Source organism: Rhinolophus sinicus, linkage group LG09, assembly GCF_036562045.2.
Source record: "Rhinolophus sinicus isolate RSC01 linkage group LG09, ASM3656204v1, whole genome shotgun sequence".
Classification (NCBI taxonomy): domain Eukaryota; kingdom Metazoa; phylum Chordata; class Mammalia; order Chiroptera; family Rhinolophidae; genus Rhinolophus; species Rhinolophus sinicus.
This window is the reverse complement of record NC_133758.1, coordinates 20,924,367-20,951,440: the sequence shown is the minus strand read 5'-3', so window position 1 is coordinate 20,951,440 and position 27,074 is coordinate 20,924,367. Positions and strand designations below refer to the sequence as shown.

General features: G+C 36.5%; 1 protein-coding gene across 12 annotated transcripts in view; it reads right to left on the bottom strand.

Moving 5' to 3' along the window:
- Positions 1–27,074, bottom strand: part of SMAD2 (SMAD family member 2) — a 72,766-nt gene that overhangs the window by 21,012 nt on the left and 24,680 nt on the right. For 10 of the 12 annotated variants that reach the window (XM_074340016.1, XM_074340017.1, XM_074340015.1 and 7 more), the window contains one exon: positions 26,323–26,611. In XM_074340016.1, coding sequence (XP_074196117.1) covers positions 26,323–26,558 — 236 coding nt within the window. In that variant the 5' untranslated portion in view covers positions 26,559–26,611. The remainder of the gene's footprint in view (positions 1–26,322; positions 26,612–27,074) is intronic. The other 2 variants (XM_074340011.1, XM_074340012.1) reach the window with 1 other exon arrangement.

The window sequence follows — 27,074 nt, the reverse complement described above, 5'->3', positions numbered from 1 at the left end:
CTGGTATTTTTAATACAGGAACAATTCCAATTAAAATACAGACACATATCCAGAGTTAAGATTTTGAAGTTATTTGTATGATACCTAATACATTCAGTTTTATAGAAAATTATTCTTGCTCTCTTTACTACTATTATACAAAGGACAAGGAAGTAGATTTTAATGTAGCATACCACCTTAAAAGTTTTAAGAAATTTCTATAAAGATTAAAGATATGTGCAAGTACCAAATTCTTAAAAGATAGTATGAATATGAAAAATTAGCTGTATCTAGTTCGTTGTTGTTTTTAATCAGTATACCTGAAAGACAGATCAGAAAGACCTCAAAATTTTTCTCCCACATTTCTTTCCAGAACGTGGGCAGTCCAGAGACAATGCTCTGTTTCCCCTGCCACTACTTCATTTCACAGTAACTTCTCATCTGTGGGAGAAGGAAGGAGCGACGCTTACCGCCTAAAAGGCAGTCTGGGACAGAAGTCTGACGGCCCAGATGTCTTAGGACAGAAAGATGCTACTTGTACAATTAGAATAAAAAACAGCTAATTACTGAAACAATTCCGTTTCCTACACATTACCAAATCATCAAAATTTCGAGGAGGAAGAAATATTTCCAAACAACTTGTGAAAGTAAAATCAAACAACTGATTATCGAGTTCCAGATGTACATATTGCTAAGGAACAAGCGAGCTCAATCAACGTTTCAAAGAGCAATGGTGAAAAGTGCCGTCTTCCTGCGGCTGGGCAGCACACCTCCTGGGCTTCAGGGCTACGGGGCTTCTTGCACAGCCACTGGGCAGCAGAAACATCTCATGCCATGCTTTGGGCGCTACAGTAACTGTATACCGGACAGTTTAAAAAATACATATTCAGACACTTTCCAGCACCTTGAGATATATCACAGATTGTCTTTCTTTTTAGGCTACACATGTCTCTTTCATTTCCCAAACTATTAAGTCAGAAAAAGCCAAGACACTGGAGGATAATTCAGACCTTTTCTTTTTTTCCTCAAAGGTGGATTAACTAAAAAACCATGACATAAATGGTTCTTTTATTTAAGATATTTATCAAATAGCTACTGGAAACATACAGCACCACATAGCTTAAACCACAATAAAACCAACTAAATTCTAGTCTTATGAATCTGACATTAAATCTCAGAAGGAATAGTATACAACTAACTCTTCTTTCTTGGAAAGTAATTCATGGAAAATGATTAACAAAAGAGTAGATCAAGAAGCTATCCTGCTCTTATGAGACTAGGATGAACATTTCACTCCAGTAACTCTAAGACTGACACAAGAACCAGAATCTAAAAACAGCATGAGCTTACCTTGTGCTTTATTCAAGCCTTAAAATAAATCAGAGAATAATAAACAGTAGTTGTTAAAAACATGCAGTCATTCTACAGGCAGACAGACCTAGATCTCAACTGTAATTCAGTCACTTTCCAATTGCCACCATAGGGTATATTTAAGATTCTGTTCTACTAATTATTATAATCTCTCTCACACAAATTGGAAGGTTTATTAAATTTAAATAATAAATTTGCTTCCAGTAGCAAAATTTTTGCTTGTTTATATAAGAAAAAATATTTTTTAAAAGAATCAATTTATAACAAAACATACAAAGTACCTAAAATAAATGTAACCATAAACGCATCAAAAAAATCAAAGAAATATTTTAATCATTACTAAATACAAAAGTAAACTGAGAAAAGAGAAATACTTACATCTTCCTAGACAGAAAGACAACATATCAGTTCTGCCAAATTTATATTTTTGATGCATCTCAATAAAAATTTTTAAAAAATGTTAAGACCCAGATAAAATTATTCCATACAAAAATAAACAAAAATAACTAGGAAAGCTCTGGACAAAGAAGATAGGGATTGGCCCTAGCAAATTCTAAAACACATTATAAATCCTCAACACTAATGGAAACACCTGCAATTAACAAAAGAATACACAAACAAAACAGAATATTTGAAAATAGAATTAACATCAACTACTTGAAAACAGTGGAGGGAAACCTAAAACACAAAAATTACAGTCAACCTTTGTAAGAGGGGAACTACATTGGATGCGAGTTGTGTTGATGTGGCTTTATACCCAGGGGCACCCCCCCAGTCTAAACCAGGAACGGTAACTAGACCTTAAGCAGAAAACCGCACTTTTACTGAGCTGCAGAATCAGAGGATGGACTTGGGGCTACCAGAGAGGCTGGATAAAGAAGGGGAAAATCCTGTAAAGGAGGGAGCAACAGGGAAAACACAAACATCAAAATGTAAGTGTGAACAATGCCCAAATCTTTGACGGACCCCTAAACTACACATGTGGGAGGGCGTATGGAGGCCCGCTGCAAACCAGCCCTCGACAGTCTGAAAACACAAAGCTGAGATTTCAGGGGTTGCTTACGTCAGAGGCAGTTTGGACTTTGAGACACCTCAAAACTATCTGCTAGTACAAAAATCAATACTTTTCAAAGGATTTTAGAGACTCTAAAAGAATTTAGAGTCTCTACAATGCTTTGTCTCAAATATGCAATATAAAACCACAAATTACTAACTATGTGAAGAGATAGGAAAATGTTACCCTTTAGTCAAAAGAGAAAACAGCCAGTAGAAACAGACCCCCCAAGATGAACTTAACGGACAAGGATTTTAAAGTAACTATTATGAATATGTTCATGGACTTAATGAACAGATGGGAATCTCAGGTGAGTAACAGGAACTATAAAAATGAATCAAATGGAAATTCCAGGACTTAAAATTATTTAAAAACCAGAAATCAAGAATTAACCCGATTGTTGGAGAAGACAGAAGAGTCAGTGAATTTGAAGATGGATCAACAGAAATCATCTAAACAGAAGAATCGAAGTAAAAAAGACTGCTTAACAAAATGAACAGTCTCAATAACATGTGTAGTCCCAAAAAAGAGTGAAAGCAAGAGCAGACCAGAAAAAAATACCTGAAATAATAATGGCAAAATATTTTCAACTTCTGTGAAAAACTAAACTCATACTTCCATGAAACTCAATAAATACCAAACAGTTAAAATACAAAGAAAATCACACTTAGGCACATCATTACCAAACTGCTAAAAACAAAGCATTTAAAGAAAATCTTTATAAAGTGATGAGAACTACAAAAACTCTTGGGACAAAGGACTCTGACCAAACCCCTGCAGATACTTGACCAAGCTCTAGCCCTGCTTCTAGCAGCCTAAGGCAGCATCCCTGGTATGACCCAGACCTTTCTGAGTTCCAGTCTGAAAAAGCTCTAGGATGCCAAAAGAATTTACCATTTGTTCAAGCTAACACCTGTCCATAAGCCCCTGACCTCCTTTTTTAGAGCATTTATTTAAAAAGCTTATTTGTAAATCCTTCCTCTGTCTCTTTGAGATGTATATGTGTCTCCTACAACTCTGGAGGGTTTTTTTTTCAAGGCCCTGAAAACCATTCCTTTGAAATGTAATCACTCAGGGAGAATAGAGCCTCAGCCTCCCAGGCACTTTTACCCTCTGAGAGAGGGCAGAAGCCTAACTTCGATAAACGCCATTTAGCAGACACAGCACAGCTGGCCTAATCACATGGACACTGAGCAACCTTCTTACCCACTTTTTTGGGTAATTTTTCACCTCCCTGACTCTGCTCAAGCCCCCACTCATCCTGACAGCTTACTCCCTCATCCTTCCTCTCAGTCGCCTCTGTACCAATCAAAAGTGAGCTCAGCTCTTTCGCCTGCTGTAATGGTTACCAAATAAGATCTGTTTTAACTGCCTTTAACCAATGGCTAGCTTTGTTTAACTTTGACAGCAGCCAGAGATCCATACATGTAAAGGCATAAACACATGAATAACAGCTTGGGGGTGGGGGGGACTCAACCTAAAATCTATACCCAATAAAAACGTCCTTCATAAAAGTCAAAACAAAAACACGTTCAGATAAGCAAAAACAGAGAATTCATTTCTAGCGTATTTTGTTCAAAGAAATGCTAACAGAAATTTCTTCACAATAAAGACAAATAACAGATGGGAACTAAATCACAGTGAAAAATTAAGAGAACTAGAAAGAAGCATATAGATTTATAAATATAAAAGACTATAGGCTTTTTTTCTCTTAATTTCCACAAAATTACAGCAAAAATTATAACTCTAGACGTATATAGATGTAATCTATAGGACAGCAGCAGCAGAAGCAACAGGAGGTATTAAAGACAACTACGCTGTTGCAAAGCTAAGGATGCATATTGTCATTGGGAAAGCAACCTCCCCACCCCCCCAAAAGGCAAAGAATATAGCTAAAATGCATTTGGAAAATTAAAATGAAACACTAAAAAATATTTGACCCCCAAGGAAGAAAAGGAGAAAAGAACAAAAGACAGATGACAAGAGAAAATAAAGTGTCAACAGTAAATCCAACAGTATCAATGATAACATTATACATAAATACACTACGTATTCCATATAAGAGGCAGAGGCTTGTCAGAATGAATACAAGATGCAAAATAGCTACAAAAAAGAGACATATTGTAAATACATAGAAAAGCTGAAAATACATAGTTCATGCAAGCAATTAAGTTTAACCTAATAACACATTAAGACTAATACCACCAGAGATTAATCAAAAGACATTAATAATCCCGTATGCATCTAAAAATAGTTTCAAAATACGTGAAGCAAAAACTGACAGATCTAAAGGAAGAAAGGAACACATCAGCAATCTCAGTAACTCCTTGGACAGACCAAAAAACTCCAACTTATTTATGTCACAGAAGAGCTGCATAAAACTATCAAACACCTTGATCTCGCAGACAAGTATAGAATCCTCTTCAGGCATACACAGAAGAGAGAGAGAGAGAGAGAGAGAGAGAGAGAGAGAGAGACAGAGAGACAGAGAGACAGAGAGACAGAGAGAGACCGACCATATGCAGAGACCATAAAAAGTCAATTAATTTTAAAACTTTGAAAACTGATAGGTTATGTTCTTTGGTCACAAGAGAAGTAAATTAGAAAACTGAAATATACTTATAAAAGTCCCAGAAATGTGAAAATTAACAACGCACTCCTAAATAATCCATGGATCAAAGAAGACATCACAAAACAAACCAGAAAACACATGATAATGAAACTGAGATATAAAAAATTGGGGAGGGAGGGGGCCGGCCCGGTGGCTCTGGCAGTTAGAGCTCCATGCTCCTAACTCCGAAGGCTGTCGGTTCGATTCCCACATGGGCCAGGGGGCTTTCAACCACAAGGTTGCCAGTTCGATTCCTCGACTCCTGCAAGGGATGATGGGCAGCGCCCCCTGCAACTAAAATTGAACAGGGCACCTTGACCTGAGCTGCCGCTGAGCTCCCGGATGGCTCAGTTGGTTGGAGCGCATCCTCTCAACCACAAGGTTGCTGGTTCGACTCCCAAAAGGGATGGTGGGCTGTGCCCCCTGCAACTAGCAACGGCAACTGAAGGACAACAACTTGAAGCTGAACGGCACCCTCCACAACTAAGATTCAAAGGACAACAACTTGACTTGGAAAAAAGTCCTGGAAGTACACAGTTCCCCAATAAAGTCCTGTTCCCCTTCCCAGATTTAAAAAAAAAAAAAAAAAATGGGGGGAGGAAGGAGGCTAAGGCGAAAGTAGTGCTTAAAGGAGGGGCTTAGCTGGTTTAACTGTCTGGTAACGTAGTGCTTAAAGGGAAATTTATTGCTTAAATGTTTACATTAGAAGGAAGAAATATTTTAAATTAATGATCTAATTATAATTACAATGATATACTTCTAATTAACACTGTACTGGAGGTCCTAGACAGAACAATATGGCGAGAAAAAGCAAAGACAAAAATATTGGAAAGGGAAGAAATAGAATTTCCATATACAAGATGACTAAGTTCGGGGGATTAATGTACAGAAGGGTGACTATAATTAATGCTATAATATATATCTGAAAGCTGTTAAGACAGATCTTAAAAATTATCCACACACACACACACACACACACACACACACACGTATGTTATGGGATGGAGGTATTAACTTTATTGTGGTAATCATTTTGCAACATGTATGTGTACCAAATGATCACACTGTTTACCTTAAACTTACATATATTATATGTCAATCTCAATAAAACTGGAACAAAAAGCCTGTTTTTTTTTGGACAATGACATAATTGTTTACACAGAAAACCTCTGAAGCAACTTCTAGAACTCAATAGTGAATTTAACAGTGTGGTAGGTAGGATATAAGGGCAACTTATAAAAATCTTATATTTCTATTATAATAGCAATAAATAATTTGAAAATTAAACATTTAAATTCCATTTGTAAGTGTCAAAAAACATAAAATACTTAGATAAAAGGTTTAATACAAGGTTTGTTAAGACCTGTATGTTAAAAACTTAAAAGCTTGCTGAGATATTAAATAAACCTAAATATATGAAAAGATACACTATATTCAAAGATCAAATGACTCAATATTATGTCTATTTTCCCTAATTCCCTAATAAAATTTGGTCTTTTTTTTTTCAAATCTATTGCAATCATGATTTCAGCAAGGTATTTTTATAGTAATTGACAAGCTGATCTAAAACGTAAACGGAAATGCAAAGATCTTGAATAGCAAAAAAAATCTTGAAAAAGAACTACTGATACACAAAACAGAGATGAATCTGAGAAATATTTCATTGGCTGAGAGAAGCTGAACAAAATAGAGTAGATACTGAATGATTCCAGTCACATAAAAATTCTAGGAGGGATTTTCATTTTCTTTTTTTTTTTTAATGGGGATTGGGGAATATTGGGGAACAGTGTGTTTTTTCCAGGACCCATTAGCTCCATGTCAAGTCGTTGTTTTTCAATCTAGTTGTGGAGGGCACAGCTCACTCACTGGCCCATGTGGGAATCGAACCGGCGACCTTGGTGTTACGAGCACTGTGCTCCAACCACTGAGCGAACGAGCGGCCTGGGATTTTCATTTTCAAACAGACTGAAAATGAAAAAAGCTCAGTGGCTGCCTCTAAAGGAACCCTTGGGAAAGAGTATGAAAGCACTTTCTGTGTGATTGAAACGTTCTATATCTTGATACAATGTATACCCATTTGTTAAATCTAATCCTACTGCACACTTATAATTTATATACTTCACCATTTGAAAATTTTATGAAATAAACAAATAAGGAGAAAATAACACATAAGAATCTAGACAATGAAATAAAAATCAGAATGGAAAGTAGCAACAAAAAATTCACATAATTTAGTATATGATAAAGCTTCCTATGAATTGACATAGAAAGATTTCTAAAGTATCACATTAAGTGAAAAAAGCAAGTATAGTATGTATAGTAAGTTACTCTGTATAAAAAATAAAACTAAGTATTTGTGTATGCATACGGAAAAGACACACACACTGAACAGCAGTAGTTACTTGAGGTGGGGAGAGAGAAGGGAGACCTTTCAATATGTTTCTCCTGTTTGTATGTACACATGCATGCGTGTATGTATGTGCATGTATAAATGGAGGTAACAGATTTTTAAACCACATGGTGTATTGTTTTATCAAAATTAAACAAATGAAACAAAATATATTGCCACAGAATTAAATGCAAGTCATCCTGACATTTCCGTAAGAAGATACCCATGCTTCTAACCTTAGATAACTAAGCACAGGAAGTACAGATTGTTATTTCCTATTGTGTCGTATCAGCTCACTTTGGGCGTTACTACAGGAGACAATAAATGCCAGCACGAGCCCTGTTTGTTATCTTCTGGCACAACGTCCTCTCTAGCTAACATGGGCCTTTGGTAACCATTTTCTTCCACATGCATTTATATCAAAAGCCCCTTGATAGCCATCTTTCGACTTAATTATTAATTCTTTAGGTATACGCAAAAACAGTCAATTTTTGAGACCAGTGGTCTCAGGGATTTAAATCAGGCAGTTTTAATCACCCCATCTTCCTTAAAGATTGATTCTTTCTAACTTTTTATTTCCCTCCAAGACCCCAAACTACCAAAGGTCTCTGTATACCTACCATCTAGCAAACAAGGTATCTGATGACTAAATTAGTATTTTTATATCATAAAAACTGGATCACAATATTCCTAGTCACACTCAATCATATTTTAAATAACAATGGGGAAACGGATCTCTCAGGTTTTCAGTTTGTTAGTAAGGAGTGGCAAACTGTAACTGCAAGTCTGGACAGTTCCTAGAAAACACTAGAAGAAATGAATGCAGGAAAAATATCAGAGATACAGCACTCACTGTACCAATAAAATGCATAATGTATAAAAGGTCTTTTACACATTCCCTATTCAATAAATCTAAAACGTCATCTACTTTAAAATGCAACATTATTTTGTGTTACACTTAAAAGGAAAAACTTCTTCCAATTTTAGTTATAAGGTGCATCCCAAAGTGATAAAATGTACATCGTAGAATCAATGAAATATGTAATAACAATTACCTTCATAAGTTACCTACTGCAGTAGGTCAGGTCCTGTGTAAGACTTTAAATACATTATGGACCTTATAACAATGTGCAAGCAATGGGTTATTATATCATTTTACATTTGAGGAAATTGAGCCTCAGAGGGATAATAAAATAACCTCACCAAGGTCATACACCAAAGTACAAGTGGCAGGGCCAGGATTCTAGCCCACAGCTTGTCAAACAACACTTCCCACTCTACCAAGAGCTTTCTGAGCTTTCACTTTAACTCCACCAAGATCAGCATTTCTATGGTGGGGACCCCAGGGCGCCTCCAATACAGTACAGTCCAAGGTCCGTTTGGTCCCTATACTCATTTTTTAAGTTACATGTTTATTCTCAGTGAATAGTAACTTGCATAAATCTTCTAAACGCATATCCTGAGTCACCTGGATAAATAAGCACCTGTTCTTGAGCACTTCGTCACCTCCGTGTCGGGTCTGGGTCTATTACAATCTCCTCAGGACCAAGGGGACACAGCAAGATTGACTTGACACGTAAATGATGACATCACACAAAAAAGGCCCAACTATATCAGGGTGTACAATATATGCTTCATAATAGTTTTGGAGAAAATAAGGTAGGAGAATTTGACAACACGGCACAGACCTCAAAAGAACCTGTCATGGGCAGCATTCAGCACCACAATCACAATGGAACACAAAATCGTTAACAAAAACAGCATAATTCATTAAATGGATGTTAGGATTTTCCTGGTTATAGAACTCAGTATAAATTAGTCTTCTGATAAGCGTAAGTTTTCACTAAATTATGTTTTTACACATTTAAACAATATTAAGGGACGTCCACAAGAAATGTCTATACATTACTAATGTGAAAAGCATCAACCTGCACAACAAGCTGTTAACAAAAAGTATAGAAAAAGACAGGACTGAAAACTAATAAAAATACCTGCTAGGTGAAATCAACAATATAGTCCCCCAAAAGCATTAGATATTATTATTATTACGATAGCACTATCCTAAACACATTACTTCAACATTCCTTAAACTTATTTGGCCATCTGATTTCAGGATATTCTAAAAGCTCTTAAATATTGAAAAATATCATGCTAATTGGTTAAAAACAAAAATTGGTCTCATATAAATTCTGCCTGATCAAAATTCGACATTGTTCACTAAGGCAATTAACACAGAATATTAGAAATGTACCTTGAAATAAGATGTACCAGAACGTAAGGCATCTACAGTGCTGTCCCCATATCAATGCACAGACGGATGAGCACGCACTGCTCCATGTGAGACTCTCGTGCAACGCCCTGCACTTCTTTGTATGGAACATAATTTCTTAAAGGCAGATTATCCCCTATCAAGCCTATCACCTGTCTTGCTGACATAGATTGAATTTTAAAAACCTGGAGGTTGGAACAGCTGTTAAAATCATCAGGACACTGCAGTGCCCAAAGTCTGTGTGGCATTAACTGATCACCGGGCTAATCAGACGACTTGGTGGTAAGCCCGGCAGAAATCCTCACAGAATTCCCCTAGTATCACTTTTCCAGCAAGCATTAGTACAATTAACACATTAAAGCTTTTCTTTAGAATAAACTCACTTTTAAAAACCAAAGTTAGAATTTAAAAGCCAGTGCACAATTTACCAATTATATACATGCACAGGTATTTTATACACACATCTACAATTAACATTTTGCATTTTGGTTCAAACAGACATTATGTTTATTAATTAATATGTTTTGTATTAAGGACATGTGTATTTATTCATATACTTATTACGAGGATATAAAAGAAAAGCAATGAGAATTAGTTCAATATAACACTGCCTCTGAAAGCTCATACCACAGAATCATATAAACCATTGAATAAGTTTCACTATTCCTGCCATATTTGCACAATTTACTGCAGCAGTTAAATCACCATCAAAAATAATAAGCCTATGTTTTACTAATTTATTATTTTTCATGACCTTATAGCCTAAAGACCGTATTTATTCTACAAACCAAAAGAAGTAAGACCCTTGGTTGTCAATGTTTCAAGATTATAAAGCGTGCTGAACACCAGGTAAAATAAAAGGGGTTAACAAATTAGCAGAATGATATCAACAAAAGAAACTTCACTTGAGGCTATAGCTCCTGATTACTGATATACTCATGAAATATGGACATCTACGGAATAATTTATGGCTATCCATCCATAATTATTTCTACTTAGAACAGAACAGTCCTTTCATTTCATATATGATTAGCAAGACTAAGAGTTTATATTTTAAACAGCTCAGGACGTAAGAGCTGATCACTGTAATAGAAAAGGTCTCTAATGACACACACTACAACTGTCCGTGTATGCATCACACTGTGGCTGAGGGATGGGGACAGGAAGACAAGAAAATGCCCACCCCTGATAGTATTTACCTTCCCTCCGTCACCAGGAGAGGAGCTTTAGGAACAAATTACCAACGGACACAAGTGAGCGATTAAGAAACGTTTATTGGCTACAGAAAACTTACCCCAAGTTGCCAACACTTACTTGAAGCATTTGCTATGTACCTGGCACCACTGAAAGTGCTTTACACATATTATCTGATTTATACTATCAATCCTATAAAATGAATATTATTATATTTTCAAATAAAGACATAAATGTAAGGCATTAAATAACTCAAAAGAGCTATTGAGATAAAAGCCAGGATTTACATCCACTTCTGGCTGGCTTAAGAGCCTAAATTTTTCAAGGTACACTTATGCAGAATGGTTTAAAATCAGTAGCTTCAAACTTGTATAGGGCTGACTCTATTTCTTATTTTTTGTATCCTTGATCCTGTGGCATTTGGGGCCTTGTTGATCCTGGAATGATTGCCCCTCCCAGGGCCAGCTCATTCCTAGAGATAGCAAGACCCCTTGAAAGGGCACCTTTTACAAAAAACCATCCAATCCAGAGCCCACACCCCTCACTAGTACATCAAACTCTCATACATCAAGCCAGTATTCTTCCCTAGCCCTAAATTACCCTAGAGCTAGGTACTAGACAACTAGGAACTACCCCTAAAGCCCAGAGCCTGTTGCAATTATTAAAATTAATCCTAAACGTAACTCAGGGTATCTACCTGGCATTACCCATTCCTTCCCTGAAAAACTCCAATAAAGGCTCTGGGCCATGCTTTATCCTTGCTCTTCTATTTATTGAACCATCTTATTTTTTCATATATTAAAAATTAAGTTGCAGCTACTTCAAATCTTGACACCAAAGCATGTATATATTAGCTAGGGTTCATTGTTCACTTTCTTTCTGAAATCAAATTTACATGGTGTTATCTTAATGGTACCATTTTCTGAGTTTTATCATATACAGAAACTGTGTGTAACCCCCAACCCTGTCAATACCCATCCAGAAAGTCCCTCATGCCCTTTTCCTAGTCAATCCCTGCTGTCCTCCCCGCCCCCCACCGCCATTCCTCAAGGCAATCACTGATCTGTATTTCTCACCATAGGTTTGTTTTGACCCAGCGTAATGATTCTCAGATTCATCCATGTTAATGTATGTGCCAGTAGTCCCTCCTTTTCTGAGATGAGTTTCCCATTACATAAACAGACCACAATTTGTTTAGTCAGTCTTTTCCTGATGGACACACCTGACCTGTTGCCATATTTTAGGGTATTACGAATAAAGCTGCTATGAACATTCAAGTAAGTATGTCTTTTTGTGAACATATGCTGTAATTTCTCTTGGATAAATACCTAGAAGTGAAATTCTTGGGTCATTGGATAGATGCTTTTATAAGAAAATGCCAGACCTATTTTCCAGGGTGGGAAGTACCATTTTATATTCCCTCTCTCAATATATGAAAGTTATTCCATAGCCTCACCATTTGATGTGGTCAGTTCATTTAATGATAGCCATTCTGGTGGTTGTGCATTGGTATTTCACTGTGGTTTCAATTTGCTTTTTCCTGATGACTAACAATATTGCACTTTTCCACTTGCTTACTGGCCCTTTATCTTCTTTTGTGAAGTATCCAAATCATTCACCTATCTTTCCATTGGCTATATTTCTCTTTTCACTATTGAGTTATAGAAATTCTTTATAAATTCTGGATACAATCCTCTTGTCAGAAATATGTTTTGCAAATATTTTTTCTACTGTGACTTGATTATTCATTTAACAGTTTTCTGATGTGATGCTTTCAATGTTGATGGAGTCTTTCAATTTCCTCATAGCTTTCTATATCCTTAAACACACACACACACCTTTGCCTACCCTCAAATTACAAATATAGTCTCTCCTCTACAAGCTTTAGTTTTAGTTTTTAGATGAGAACTATGATCCATTTGTTATTGTTTTGAATGGTATAAGGTGGGGGCCAGGTTCATTCTTCCATATGAATAAATATCCAGTGCTTTCAGCATTATTTGTTGAAAAGACTCCCCTATTCCTACTGGACTGCTCTCACACCTCTGTCAAAAATCAAATAACCATAGAAGTATCTATTTTGGAGTTCTCCATTTTGTCCCATTTATCTGTTTTTATGCCAGAATCACACTGTACTGATTACTGTGGCTTCTGATAAGTCTTGAAGTCAGATAATTTAAAAGTCCTCTGTGTTATTCTTCTTCTAAGATTGCTTTGACTATTCTAGATCCTACACATTTCCATGTAAATTTTTGGAACAGTTTGTACATTTCTGTAAAAAAGAAAAATTTTAGGGTTTGATTTGAATCAAATTAAACCAGGACAGAACTGACTTCTTAATACTATTGCGTGTTCCAATTCACAATCACAAGTCATTATGGCATGGTAGTTCCAACATGCTGCTCATCTCAGGGTTGGTCCCCATTGTTGCCCCTTGAGAAAGGGTTAGATTTGCTTTGTTCTTCATATGTTGAACAATTTAGGACTGTATGCTGGACACTGTGAATGGCATGTGATCGAGATGCCAGATTCTGTTGTATTCCTCCAATAAGTGTTTTTGTTTTGGCAGGCAATTAACTTATCCGTACTCAAACTGCAAACTCTGTCTTTGAACAATTCAGATCAGTTTTTTTCTCTCTCGCTAGGCTGCACAAAGTCTACCCCACATACGTGGGGGCTTACGGGGTCAGTGCTGTCTAAGCAGAACCTGGGGATCCCCTTCTGTAGCTTTCTCCTTGTTAGGATTCTCCCCTCACTCTTCAGCAGCTGTAGCTGTCCAAATTCCAACCGCTGGTTCTTCAGGACAGATAAGCAGTGGCAGAAAATTCACCCCGTGCCATTCCCTTATTCCAAGTGTCAATTCCCCTCCAAAATATGTCTATTTTTGTTTGCTCTCTAGTACCTTATTTTTTGTGTGCAGTTTATAATTATCTGAGGGAGTATGAGTCTGGTCAAAGCACATCTTATTATGTGAGAAGCAGAACTCTCTCCATTTGTTTAGTCTTCTTTAATTTCTCTCATTAAGGTTTTGAAATTTCAGTGTGGAGATCTTGTGTCTTTAAAAAAACTGTAGACCTAGGTATTATCATTTTATTGATACTAGTATCATAAAACTATTCTTAAAATCAATTCCATTTGTTTACTGTTAATATTTATGAAAACATAACTGATTTTTACACATTGAAGCTGTAAAGTACAGCCTTGCTAAATGTACTTATTTACTTTAGTGGCTGTTTTGTAGATTCCTTAGGGTTTCTTGCATAATCATGTTGTCTACAAAAAGCAAGTTTTGACCCATTCTTTCGGATCTTTACACCTTTTATATTTTATGTTCCTGACTCACTACCCTGGCTAAGTCTTCCACTAAAATAAAATAGTGAATTGAAAACATAAGACTGGACATCTATGTCCTACTTCTGATCTTAGGAAAACATAATATTGCATGATTAAGTATATTCTTAGGTGTGTTTCTTAAACGTCCTTTGACAGAGGAAATACCACCTGGACCTGGAGTTTTCTTTGTGAGAATGATTTTGATTATAAATTCAATTTCTTTATAGGACATAGGGCTATCTGAATTTTACCTTCTTCTTGAATCAGCTAGGGTAACATTTTTAAAGAAATTTTGACCATTACAAATTCAATGGCATAAAGTTGTTTAAAATATATATGCATGTTATGTTAATATCTATAAAATCTAGCATGATAATCCCTTTCATTTCTGTGTGAGTAATTATCATTGTGAGCTCTCTCACTGTTTTTTCTCCATCAGTCTAATAGGGATTTATCAATTTTATTTATCTTTCTAAAGAACCAACTTTTGGCTTTGTTAATTATCTCTATCATCTCTTTTCTAGTCATTAAGTTCTGCTCTAGTTTTTATTATTTCTTCCTTCTACTTTCCATTTTCTCTGATATATTTTTTCTCATTTCTTAGGTGAAGTCTTAGGTTAACTTTTTAATATAACTGAAGTTATAAATTTCACTTTAAGCACTGTTTTAGCTGCATCCCACAAATCTGCTATGTTGTAATTTAATTATAATTTAGTTTGAAATGTATTCTAATTTTCTCATGGTTTTCTTCTAAATAACCCACGGGTCAAAGTATTGTTTCTTAATTTCCATTTATGTCTTATTGGTATTGACTTCTAATTTCATTCCATTGTTGGCAGAGAATGTGTTCTGTTGATTCCAATCTTTTAAAATTTATTGAGACTTGTGTCCTCCAATCGAGTCTTCCCTGGTGATGTTACCATGAGCACTTGAAAAGACTGTATTGTACTGACGTTGAATTTAGTATTCCATAAATATGAAGTAGGCGGTTAATAGTATAATTTAGATCTTTCATGTCTTAATCGATTTTTTTGGTCTAATTGAACCCCAAGTATAATAGCTGATTTGTGATTCTGACCCATTAATTCTATCAAGCTTTACTACATGTAGTTTGAAACATTTTTATTAAGCAGATACACACGTTTATGGTTATGGCTTCTGGATGTCAGCATTTCAGAGATGTCATTTTATAATCCTCTGACCCCCCTTCCTTCCGATGAAAACTCACCTGTCATTCCTATCATTGTTCCCCTGTATGTAACATGGCGTTGTTTCACTGGTTCCTTTCAAGACTTTCTCTTTCATGGAGACGATTTCGATGCACCTGGGTGTGGCTTCCATGTATCCTGCTTGAGTTTAACGAAGAAGCTGACTCTATTTTTGATGTGACTGCTGATATCTCAAGTCCCACCATCCCCTCATGTCTCAAATCTGAGCGAGCTATAAGCCAGGCCAGGTGCTCCCTCCTTTGGTGCTGGCGGGAATTTCAAACCAGGCCAGCCTGCTACACACACAAATGTCACCGCAGACCCATGGCTCCTACTACGGCTCTCTTGATTCATTTTGAGACCTGCCTGGGAGCCTGTCCTGCTTTCCCAAAAAGCCTCATTGTGTGAGCAATGATCCCTTTTCATGCCCTCGGGGTACATGTTTGGCTTCCTCCGTCTTACATCACAAATCCGATCTGGGGAGGGACCCATCCCACATACAGTTCCCACTGATGAAGCCCGCACTATTGTATCAGGCACAGCACTAAGCCCTTGCACATATGAAATCACTGAATCCTCCAAAACACCATGAATTAGGTATTGTAATCCCTCCCCATTTGACAAAGGAGGGAAAGGAAGCACAGAGCTAAAGCAACATGCCTAACTAAGGTCAGAGAGCTAGCAAGGGCAAGGAGAAACGCTGCACTGCTCATTAGCAACACTGTTCTGCCTCTTACATAGTTACTAAAAAGAAATAAGTAAAAACATTAGCAAGACAAAACTAAAACAATAACTTAGCTATAGTATCCCAGATAAGTAAAACATTTCTAGAATGTGCTTAATTATAAAAACCAGAGATTTCACTGTTAAGTTATTTTCTCAGGAAAAAAATTATTTAAGACAAGTAAATTGGTTCAGCCACTCCCAAACTAAAATAGAATTTCCAGAGTCCTATAAGAGTAAAATTGATAGTCTTTATTCTTCTTTGGGTTGGTACAGCTCTTCTCAGAAGCAGAAGGACCGGATAATGACTGAAAAAAATATCACCTTTATATCTAAATGTTATGTTGAAAACACTACTTTTAGCTCTTGCTAGATGTTTCTACTGCCTTTGAAAAATAACAAACATCTTGCACACAAATAAAATAGTCCCTACCATTGAAAAGATTAACATATCAATTCTAAAAATAGTTGTTCAAAATAATTCAAGTCCTTCCAAACACAAACTTTTTACTATTTAAAAAAAAAAAAAAAAAAAAAAAGCTAACATTAGATTCAGGAATATTTATTTTAATTAGGTAGCTGATGGATTTTCTAAATTTATCTTAATATACATTGTTTTTAACAATTAAAAAAAAGTAGTATCCTAAACAACAAAAGAAATCCTAACAAAATATAAGCACATGTCGTTCTAATCTTTTAAATTAAATGCATAAAACATAAAACAAGGATTGCAATACAGAATAGAGTTCTGTAAGAACTCAGCTTTTCAAATCATACGTTTTTGTGATATTTATATTTGGTTTTAGAGAAAGACATTTTTAACCTTGACAATTTTAAAAATTAGCACCCTACAAAATAAAACTCAGCTCACATTTGTGTAGCACTTTGAGGTTGACAATATGCTTTACACGGAGAGGTTCAATGTTTAGGTCATGTACACAGACTAATGTATTATTTATACCTGTTAATGCAAATTATATAATTCATCACATAAAAACTCTAGGGAAAGATTCTTCTAAGTTACTTAAATTATTTTTTATTATAAATTTTTGTTCAATATCTAACTCTGAACTTTCACACCATCCTTAAAACAAATATAGCCTCCTTCACCCCTTGGCCCCCACTAGCCTAACCAAGTTTCCTTGGAGGAAACCAAGCTAGGGAGAAATTATATCCTCCTACATACATATAAAGCCATAAAGATAAGCAAAGTTCATAAAAGAAAGAAGTCTGGGATGAGTGAATTAATTTAAAATCTTATATATTTCAGTTCTAATTTAAGCATTATTCATGATCATAGTTCCGTAAGAGCCTCAAAACTAGCATTTCACAGTGCTTCTCATAATAAACCAAAAGCAGAGCTAAAGTTATATTGAGTTTTCAGAAGACTAATCTAACTGTTCAAGGAAAAAAAACATGATGGCAACAGGAGAAAACTCTAGCTACAATAAAATAGGCTCTTTGGAAATAAAGCATCATTGCATAATTTAACAAGTATCATGTCAAATATTTTATGTTTAGAAAAAAATGTCTTATGTTTTGTTAAAATGGTACGTGATTCATGCCACATATGATATGCAACATCCCTCCATGCTCTGAACATATTCAAGCCCATCGCCAACACCACTGAATTTGGATTCCCAAGTTTTCAAAAGAATACAGACAGCTCATTCACCAAGTTGGTTTAGGGGAGCTCCCCCCGTCCACATGGTTACCCTCAAACATGCTCTTGTCAAATTTCTTTCCTCCTTCCTGTACAAAAATCTCAACAAAATCCCATGGCTGTTCTAAGTCATACCCAGATATACATATTAACAAATTACTTTTCAGAAATTAAAAATTTACCCTGATATAAATCAAAATTTTATTCCCTCATTCAATTTTGCTAACGCGACCTCTTCCAGGACTCTCCCACAGTTATTTAAGGGTCCAGTCTATTCTGGAACAGCAGGAAGAGGAGTGTTAGAGGAAAGGGGAACAGCCTTCCTGGGCTGATGTGATTGAAATCTGAAGCGACAGTAATGTGATGGGGGGGTCCTACGAAGGTCAGACGCCCAAACGCTGCTTCTTACATGCAGTGAGCTCCTGGTGCAGGAACTTCTCTGGCTGGTCTGTGCGCGTCACTCTGACTCTCCAAGTTGGGCCTCTTGATCTTTTCCAGACAAGTCAACTTCAACTATCTTAAAGTCTACCTGGCCCATGGGAAAATTCTTGCATCTTTGACCCCTCAAACTCTGAAGGTGCAGGCCATTTCCACTGTGCCCTTTCTTCATTCTACTGATACAGGAGCAGCTCCAGCTGGTGGGAGTCAGGCACTAGTTTATCTCCCAAACCTTGGCATACGCATGTCAAACTGAGAAGTTCCCCAGAAGCCCCTCAATTTCGATGAAGGAATGGGGGTATGCCACAGCATATACTACTCAGTTCTCATATGGGATCCCCTTCACGAACTTTGTATTTTATTTATATGGCCTAGAGGCAGACGACGGGTTAAATGTAGCAATAGCTGTCTCAGGAAATCCTTTCTGCAAGTCCTGCATGAATGGTATTGCACCTCAGTTTTGAATGCAGATTCATACTGTTCTCATATTTGGGGTCTCTGAATAAATACCAGTAGAGGTCCCATTTTAACATCATGTTACGGTCTACTTCCAAGTTAAGATATAAGCAGGTCACAGCAGGCTATGTTCCTGCTGCAACAATGGGGGAGGGGGAGGGCTAAGATAACAAAAAAAATGTGTTCAAAGAAAATAGAGAGCTACTAATGTAATGAGATCGACAAGAACTAAAACCTGAGAAGAACTCTTTCTAGGTGAACTGACAACTGCCTGCTGTCTCCTTGCCTGAGGTCATTTGCACATTCTACATTCGGGCTGAGGATCAGGCTTGGTCTGGGAAGAGAAACACTATTGAAAAAAAATAACAGAGTAGAACTTTTGACAATCACAAGAGTCTCCCCTCTCCAAGATGTTTGTCAGATTTTAAAGCTGCAAGCTATAGGAGGCTCAAGAGCCAAACTCAAATTATGGAAAGGGTAGAAGTGGATCTCTTGGTATTTGAGAGAGATGATGGAGACCTGCCAGGCTTTCAATCGAAACCCTGGGAGAGCCCTATTCGCAGAAGAGGGAGGTACACTAAATCAAATTAAAAGGGCACCCGAGTCCCAATCCAGCTCAATCCCTGACCAGATGAAGGTGATCAGCCTCTCTATCTATCTGACATAGGAAAAGGTCAAATATACTTTGGAGAAAGCATTATTTGCAGCATCCATAATTGTCATATACGCAATATATACCATACATGTGAGTGATAACCAAAAGAATGTACAGACAATAATAGAAGCAGACGGGGACTTTTAAATCAATATTATAAATATATCAAAGAAAATTCAGGAACATAGGAAAAACGGATGGGGAATTTCAAGAGATTTGAAATCTATAATATCAAAAGAACGTACTAAAACTGAAACATATAGTATTTGAAATAAAGAACTTATCGATGTGTTTAATAGCAGACTGGACACAGCACAAAACAGGATCACTAAACTCAAAGTTACGTCACTAGAAAATATCCAAACTGAAAGAGAGGGAATAAATGAAAAGGACAGAGTATAAGAAACATGTGGTATCCAGTCATTTTGGCCCAAGCATTAAGATTTAAAGCAAGACTGCAGAATATGCTACACTAGTGTTTTACTATCATTTTCCATCTCCATAGCCCATGTGTGGTACTCTCTATTTCAGGTCCCTTAAGTGGTGGTACACTCACGGGTATCACCAGTGGGGAACATCTAGGCCTGGGAATACTCTACTACAAGACATGAAGGAGAAGGAGGAAACAGTATAGTTAAATGTTGGCCCCAATTAATTATGATCTTCCCAGAATGTGGTTACACACATAGGAATGGTCTGAACAAGCTGAAATGCTTTCCCGTTAAGACTGGAAACAGACCAAGGATGCTGGGAAAACACTAGATGGTTGTAATTTTTTAAATGCCTATTATTTTAGCTAAGTTGATAAATGTATTCTTTAAAGCCAATATATTACATTAATGGGATAAGAAAAGTGGAACGTTGCTTACAGCATCAGGTGTTAAATGTTAAATATATAGAAATTAATTTGGGTATAATTCAGTAATTTTATAAAGGGACAAATGTCCTGGGGTAGGTGGCTGTTTTCGCTAAATAATAAAAATATCCTATGTAAGAACATATCATACACAAAAGGGCTTTGAATACCGGGGTCCTAGAGCAAGAGCTCCCTCAAAAAATCTAACTTAACTATAAACGTAGACACCAGATAAAGGTTTAAGGCTCCAGCAAAGTGTCTTTCAAACTGTGTGTCACAGGATCCTAGACCGCGTCAGAAATGCTTTCACAACTTATACACATGTTATGTTCTGTGTATAAATGACAAACTGGATGCTGAGACTGATAAAAGGTAGCTAGCTATTACCTATAACTTCAGTTCTAATTTACATTTATAAAAAGTTTGTGCTCTGACCAATTGATTCTATGAGTAAATGTTATACATTTGAATAAACTAAATTAAAAACATTGCGTTAACACAATGTTGCCTGGAAGGAACTTTGCCTAAGCAAAGACAGACAATACAATTTAATGCCTACAATTTAACGTGCGTTCTCTTTGAAACACTGGAGGAAAATGAAGACATGGAATATCTATGACTATTTCAAATAAATCATACTCATTGAGTGCTTTATAGCTTACAAACCTCACATTATTTCAAAGGACCCAAAAGTATACTGGGAAAGTACTTAGATAGTACCATCCCCTTTCACGGGTGAGGAAATAGTAAAAAGAACAGTCACATGCCCCAGGATCCACATTCATCAGTTTGAAAAAGCTGACTCAAAAACAGGTTTTCAGTCTTCAAGTTCCGAGGTCCCTCCATCGTGTTACTCCATCCATACATATGTACTGCGATACACACAGACGCGCCGTCTCTATCTATGTATGAATGAGAGAATTATTTTTACTCTCTTCTGAATAATGAAAAAGTACTAGTTTAAGAATTGAAGGATATCATAGTTTGGGTTTAATTAGACTTCTTTTTTTCCTGGGTAATCCAGAGAAGGAAAAGGGTAGAAATATGAAGTTAGAAATAAAAATTAACAATCTACGTGACGTTTACTTTAATTACTCTGACGTTTAAAAATTTAGAAGATGAAAAAAAATCCAAATGTCAGTGACAGTGTTAAAAAGAAACATAAGATCCTGGAATGATACATAAGACCCCAGTAATACAATCACCTCTGAAGAGAACGTTTTTGTGATGAGACAGGGTGACAACAGCGGTAGCAGGGGGACACTTTTCCACTGTATGGACCTGTGGTTCATTTTTGAATAATGTTCATATATTACTTTATATTTTTAAGGAACATACTTTTTGAAGGCAAAAACCAATATAAATATACACATATTTTAAAAGAATATTAAGAAAATAAATGTATAATTGTCCTTTAACAGAAATGATGACTTCAAAGGGGGGAAAAAAAGTAAAGACAAGAATAGTCTAAGTGTTGTCCAAAAGTCCTAAACATTTCATTGTGCTACTTATAAAAACATACTTTTATATTAAATATTAGGGGAAAAAATATAGGATTTTGTTTTTAGGTTATCCATAAATAATCACTATTTAACAATTTGCTGTGTTTCTGTCTAAAGTTTCATGATTAAGTGTTAACATTTTTAGAAGTATGCTTTATCAAGAAAAACTGTTTCTAATTTAACATGAATACAGAATTTTATAGAAAGCTCTTTCTAGATCTAGCAGATGATCAGAGTTTTTCTTAAATATGGATTATCTCATATTAACGGACTTCCTGTAGTTGAATCTACTTGCATTCCTGCAATAAACCTTACCTAGGCATGATTGTGTGGTTTTGTTTTGAATAACTCTAATTTCTGATAGTTTTATTATACTTTTTTGCATCTATTCTTCTAAGACTTGTCTAAACTTTTGTTACTGTTCATGTTCAATTCTGGTATAAAATGAGTTGGGTAAATGTCCTTTATAATTAGAGTTAAGGAAACTATGGGTTAGGATTGGGTTTTTCTAATTCTTTGCTATTATAAAAAATACTGAAATGAACATCAGAAATCTTGACCGTATTCCTGATTGTTTCCTTAGGATGAAAGATAAAAAATGTGATTACATGGTCAAAATGCCACCTTAAGAAAGCCCTTATAATTTATGTTTGTAAAAATAAATTCTACATTCCTATACATGTATGTATAATGGACATAACATTGCCATTTTAGACCCCACAGGCCCATGCTTTTAACGTTACAGAGTCTCCACCCCCACTGCAATTGCAATTTTTGCCTTATTGTACGCGGTATGTACTGAAAGTTATTTTTCTTCTGAGTAGTCTTCCATTCCTCAGTCTCAAAGATGGAAAAGCTTCATGAAACTTTATACTATTCAGCTCATTGCAGCTTAAGAGGTTAAGTTCTACCAATGAATCATTTTGTGTCCCCACATACAACAGTGGGAAGGAAGGAGGGACATATATGTGTAACTACAGCTCTCTCCCTTCAGAGACAAAGCTAGGAAGGCAGAGTAATTATGTAAGGACCAGCTAGAGGGAGCCAGGACTGTTTCTGCTCTAAGTTTAGTCTCACTCACACATTAGGAGAAGTAGAAGGATGAGGGGAGGAACCGGTGTTAGAGTCAATGAAACAGATACTTCAATAGAAAACATTTGCCATATTTTTAAATTAAGAAATCTATGTTTCATTTTCTTCATCAATTGAACTTATGTGTATTTTTAAGTTTGTAAAACCTTAAGGCATTTTACTAGCAACTCACTGGCAATGTTAAGTAAATAAGCTTATATTAAATCCATTTTCTATCACATTTTAAATAATTTTATTTAAACTATCATTTGGGTTTATCCATAATGGACCTTTTCCACCCCATTCCCCACCCTGTACAGTCTACATAATTAAGAGTTGACTGAATCTTGAAGGACATTTAATAGTTAAGAAGTGACTAACAACCTGACACAATATAACTGTCCTACTACTAAAAGCAAAGCAACCTTAGTAAAATATATGGCACCAAACTATATGTAAGAAGCTTACATTTTCTTGATAGACAACATTAACGAATCGATTTCTTGCAATATAAAACAAAATTAGAAAGCAAGTTTCTAAGCTTCAAGAACTTTCGATAGCAAAAAAACCAAGGTAACAGACAACTACCACTTCACTTTCATTAACCAGGTAAAAAGGGTAGAAAACAAAATTTTTTAATGATGAAAAAGCCCTAGAATTTGAAAAAGTCTCCAATAGGCTTAAAAAGAAGACTGGAAAAGAATGAAAAGAAATCCAACTAGTGTAAATACCCACGTCTGTGAATTTTGATCAGTACGTTGCTACCTACCGTGTCTCCTTAAAGGACAGGACTGTGTAGCTCTGCTCTCAGGCTGTTCTGTCAATAACCTCGCTGCAACAGCAATTTGAGCCTTAGATGAAGCCAGGCAAAAACATGGCTCCGTGTCTTCCTGGATCACATAGCTCCATTGATGAAGGAGATAACATCCCCTCTGCCTCCACTCTTGACAGTCTCACAACCATTTTCCTCACGGCAGCCAGAAGCTATACTTAAAATTGATTTGCTTTATGAGTCTTCCTCACCTAGGATCCTTCCTTGACTCCATCCCCACCCAGTGGCACTCAGGGACAGCGTGAACTCCCAGCAGCACAAGCTGTGGTCCCTCACCACCTGCACAGACTCACTCCTGCCTTGTCCCACCCCCAGTTCACACTCCCAGGACAAACTCACTTAGAACCCTTCACCAGTCCTCTCCCACCTCCACTCGCAATACCTCAGAGCCAGTCCGGAGGAATTCGGCTGCTCCTCACTAAATTCCTCCTTTACATCCACCGAGATTCAATCCAGGCACCACTCTTCCCCTAGAAGGGAACTTTCCACAAGCCACAGAGTAGGCAAAGTGTCCCTCCCTGAGCAAACGTCTTTCATTAACACCTCCTGCACCTTATGAAATTATCTTTTTTATTGTTTAAAGTTTGTCTCCCTTACTAGAAGCAAGCCACTCAAGCCACTCAAGCACAGAGTCTGTATTTTAACTCCAATGAGGAAGAGCTTATGAGGCATGTCGGGGACATTTGACAAATGTTTTCTAAACTGAAATGCTGGGCACTACACAATGAAAAATTCGCAAATATAGCTTGACATAGTCTTGGCCAATTCATTACCACGTCCTATCAGTTCTCCTCCTAAAATCCACGCCAAGTCCATCCCCTTCACAGGTTAGCACCGCCACAGCCCAGCCTGCAGCGTCTCTCAGGGAGATTACTGTACCAGCTTCCCGATTTCCCGCTTCCAGACCCACCATCCACTCTAATCACACACAGACCCCACTAACCTCCCTCTGCCCCCCGCTTTGGCTCCAGCAGCCAGAGCAATCTTTATAAAAAGTAAAAAAAAACCTTTAAAAATGGATTTAAATTTTAGAAATCCATTGTAAAAGGTCCTTATTTGCTTTCTATTTAGGCTAAAATTCAAATTCCCACAGTGCCCTAAAATGCCCATCTCTCCTGAGCTTTTAAGTCCTCCATGACAATAAGCTATTTCCCACCTCTGCAGCTTTACCCTGACCCTCTCCTCTGCGGAGAAGACTCTAACCTCAGCCACTTGACACTTCTCAAAGCTCAGCTTAAGCACCGCAGTCTAATCCAAAGCAGCCTGTCTATGCCTCAGTCACTGTCTTCTTCACGCTCAGGGCCACGTCACATTGTACTAATCTGTCCACTTATCTATTGTGCACATCTGTCCCTCAGGACGGCAGGGACTTCGTGTCTGCTCAGCACTATCCCCCTGCGCCTAGAAACAGTGCCTTGCACACAGCAGACATTTATAAGCATTTGTAAAACAAAAGAACAAACCACGAAAAGTGACTCTTATTTAAGATATACACGAAACAAGTAAGGTAAAAGAAAGCAATAATGAATCCACCAAACACGGCAGGAAACATTCTATTACCAGTTCCATGTTTCCCTGAAAATAAGACCGGGTCTTACATTAATTTTTGCTCCAAAAGACGCATTAGGGCATATTTTCAGGGGATGTCTTATTTTTTCATGTACAACAATCTACATTTATTCAAATACAGTCATGTCACCTATTTCTAGAACATCGTCATAACGTACCAAGATTGTCTGGCTCACAATCTTAACTGGGGCTTATTTTTGGGGCAGGTTTATTTTCGGGGGAAACACGGTATTTGCAACTAGCTAGGCTGATGTTACTGGATCTATGATCTACAAGTATCCGAGTGTATTTCCCAAAAGCTCACAGGAAACACGTCAAGTAGAACGGTTTCACGTGCTATATGCTAGCCCATGTGTATGACACTGCAAATGATCCTTTTAGAAAATGCTATAATGCTGACACTCTCAAAAGCCCTATTAATACACACAGAAAGTAATAACATACTTAAAAACCACTTGCTACATTAAAAAAACAAACAAACAAACAACTATTTCTGACTGTGGTACTTATTTATAAGTGATTAAATTACACCAATAAAATTTCAACCTCTGAAGTAACGAGTTCTTCAGTACAGAGGTAGGTCTTCAAAACAGGTTTGACTACCTGTAACATCTAAGAAGCTGCCTCATATAATGTTGTTTCTTGGGAGTAATGCTGCAACTCAAACAAACAAACAAACAAAAAATATATACATATATATACAATTCATCACGAAGTTAGCAGCCTCTTTTAACTCCTTACTGACTGAAGTTTTGACCAAGGGGGGAGAAAACTGTCAGTCACTGCTGCACTAGTGATAGAAAAAGCATCGAATCTTTATTCAAATGTCAATCCCAGATATTAGGGTGACATACAAGGAAGCACTTAGGCAACAAAGGTAAATAAAGACAATGAAGATTAACTTAATACAATCTAGGCATTGCATTTTGCTTGATTAAACCTTCTCAGCATTCAAGACAATTACTTGTAAAATAAACAAGTCTAACTAACAAAACAAAATTAATACGACAGGCTAAAAATAGCTGTCATATTTTAATAATCACTATTTACAGGTGAATTGAAAGTAACAAAATTTCAGTAACTCCTTCAGATTCCTTTAAGCAATTTTCAGCAGCACGACCACCAATTTTTCTGATTTAACACACTTACCTTGGTATGGTGACACATTTAGTATTACAATTTTGAGTGGTGATGGCTTTCTCAAGCTCATCTAATCGTCCTGTTTTCTTTAGCTTCTTCACCAAACTTTTAACCGCCTTTTCACACCACTTTTCTTCCTGTCCGTTCTGCTCTCCTCCACCTGCTCCCCCTGATCCTCCTGCAGATTTCTTCCATCCCAGCAGCCTCTTCACAACTGGTGGAGTGAACGGCAAGATGGACGACATGTTCTTACCAAAGGCAGCAATCCACACTAAGAAAATCTCCTCCTTTATCTAACCTAGGAAAGAGAGGGAAAAGGTAATTTAGAGGCTAACTTTAGAATCAAATAATTTCAACATGGTATCAAAAGCAGATTACAAATTCACATTATTACTTTCAGAAGTTCAATTCTTCACTCATGAAAATATCTTTATTATTTAAACAAATTGTGAAAACAAACCCTTTTTACAAAAAAGACACTGTTGTAAGTGGGCAAATATAACAATTTTGCAAGTAAAATCTTTATCAACCCTAGACCAGTTTATCACTATCAATACAACTTTAACTTTTAAGAGTGTCAATAATTAAAATATTTTCAACAAAAGAAAAACTTTTCTCATGTTTTAGAACTTCAACCTATTTTCAAAACACTTAGCAAAAATATTTGTTAAAAATTTACACTCCCCAAAGTTTTAAACTTTCATAACTGGCTTGGTATCATAAAGTAAAATCTGAAGTTAAAAGAAGGGAAAAGGCATCAA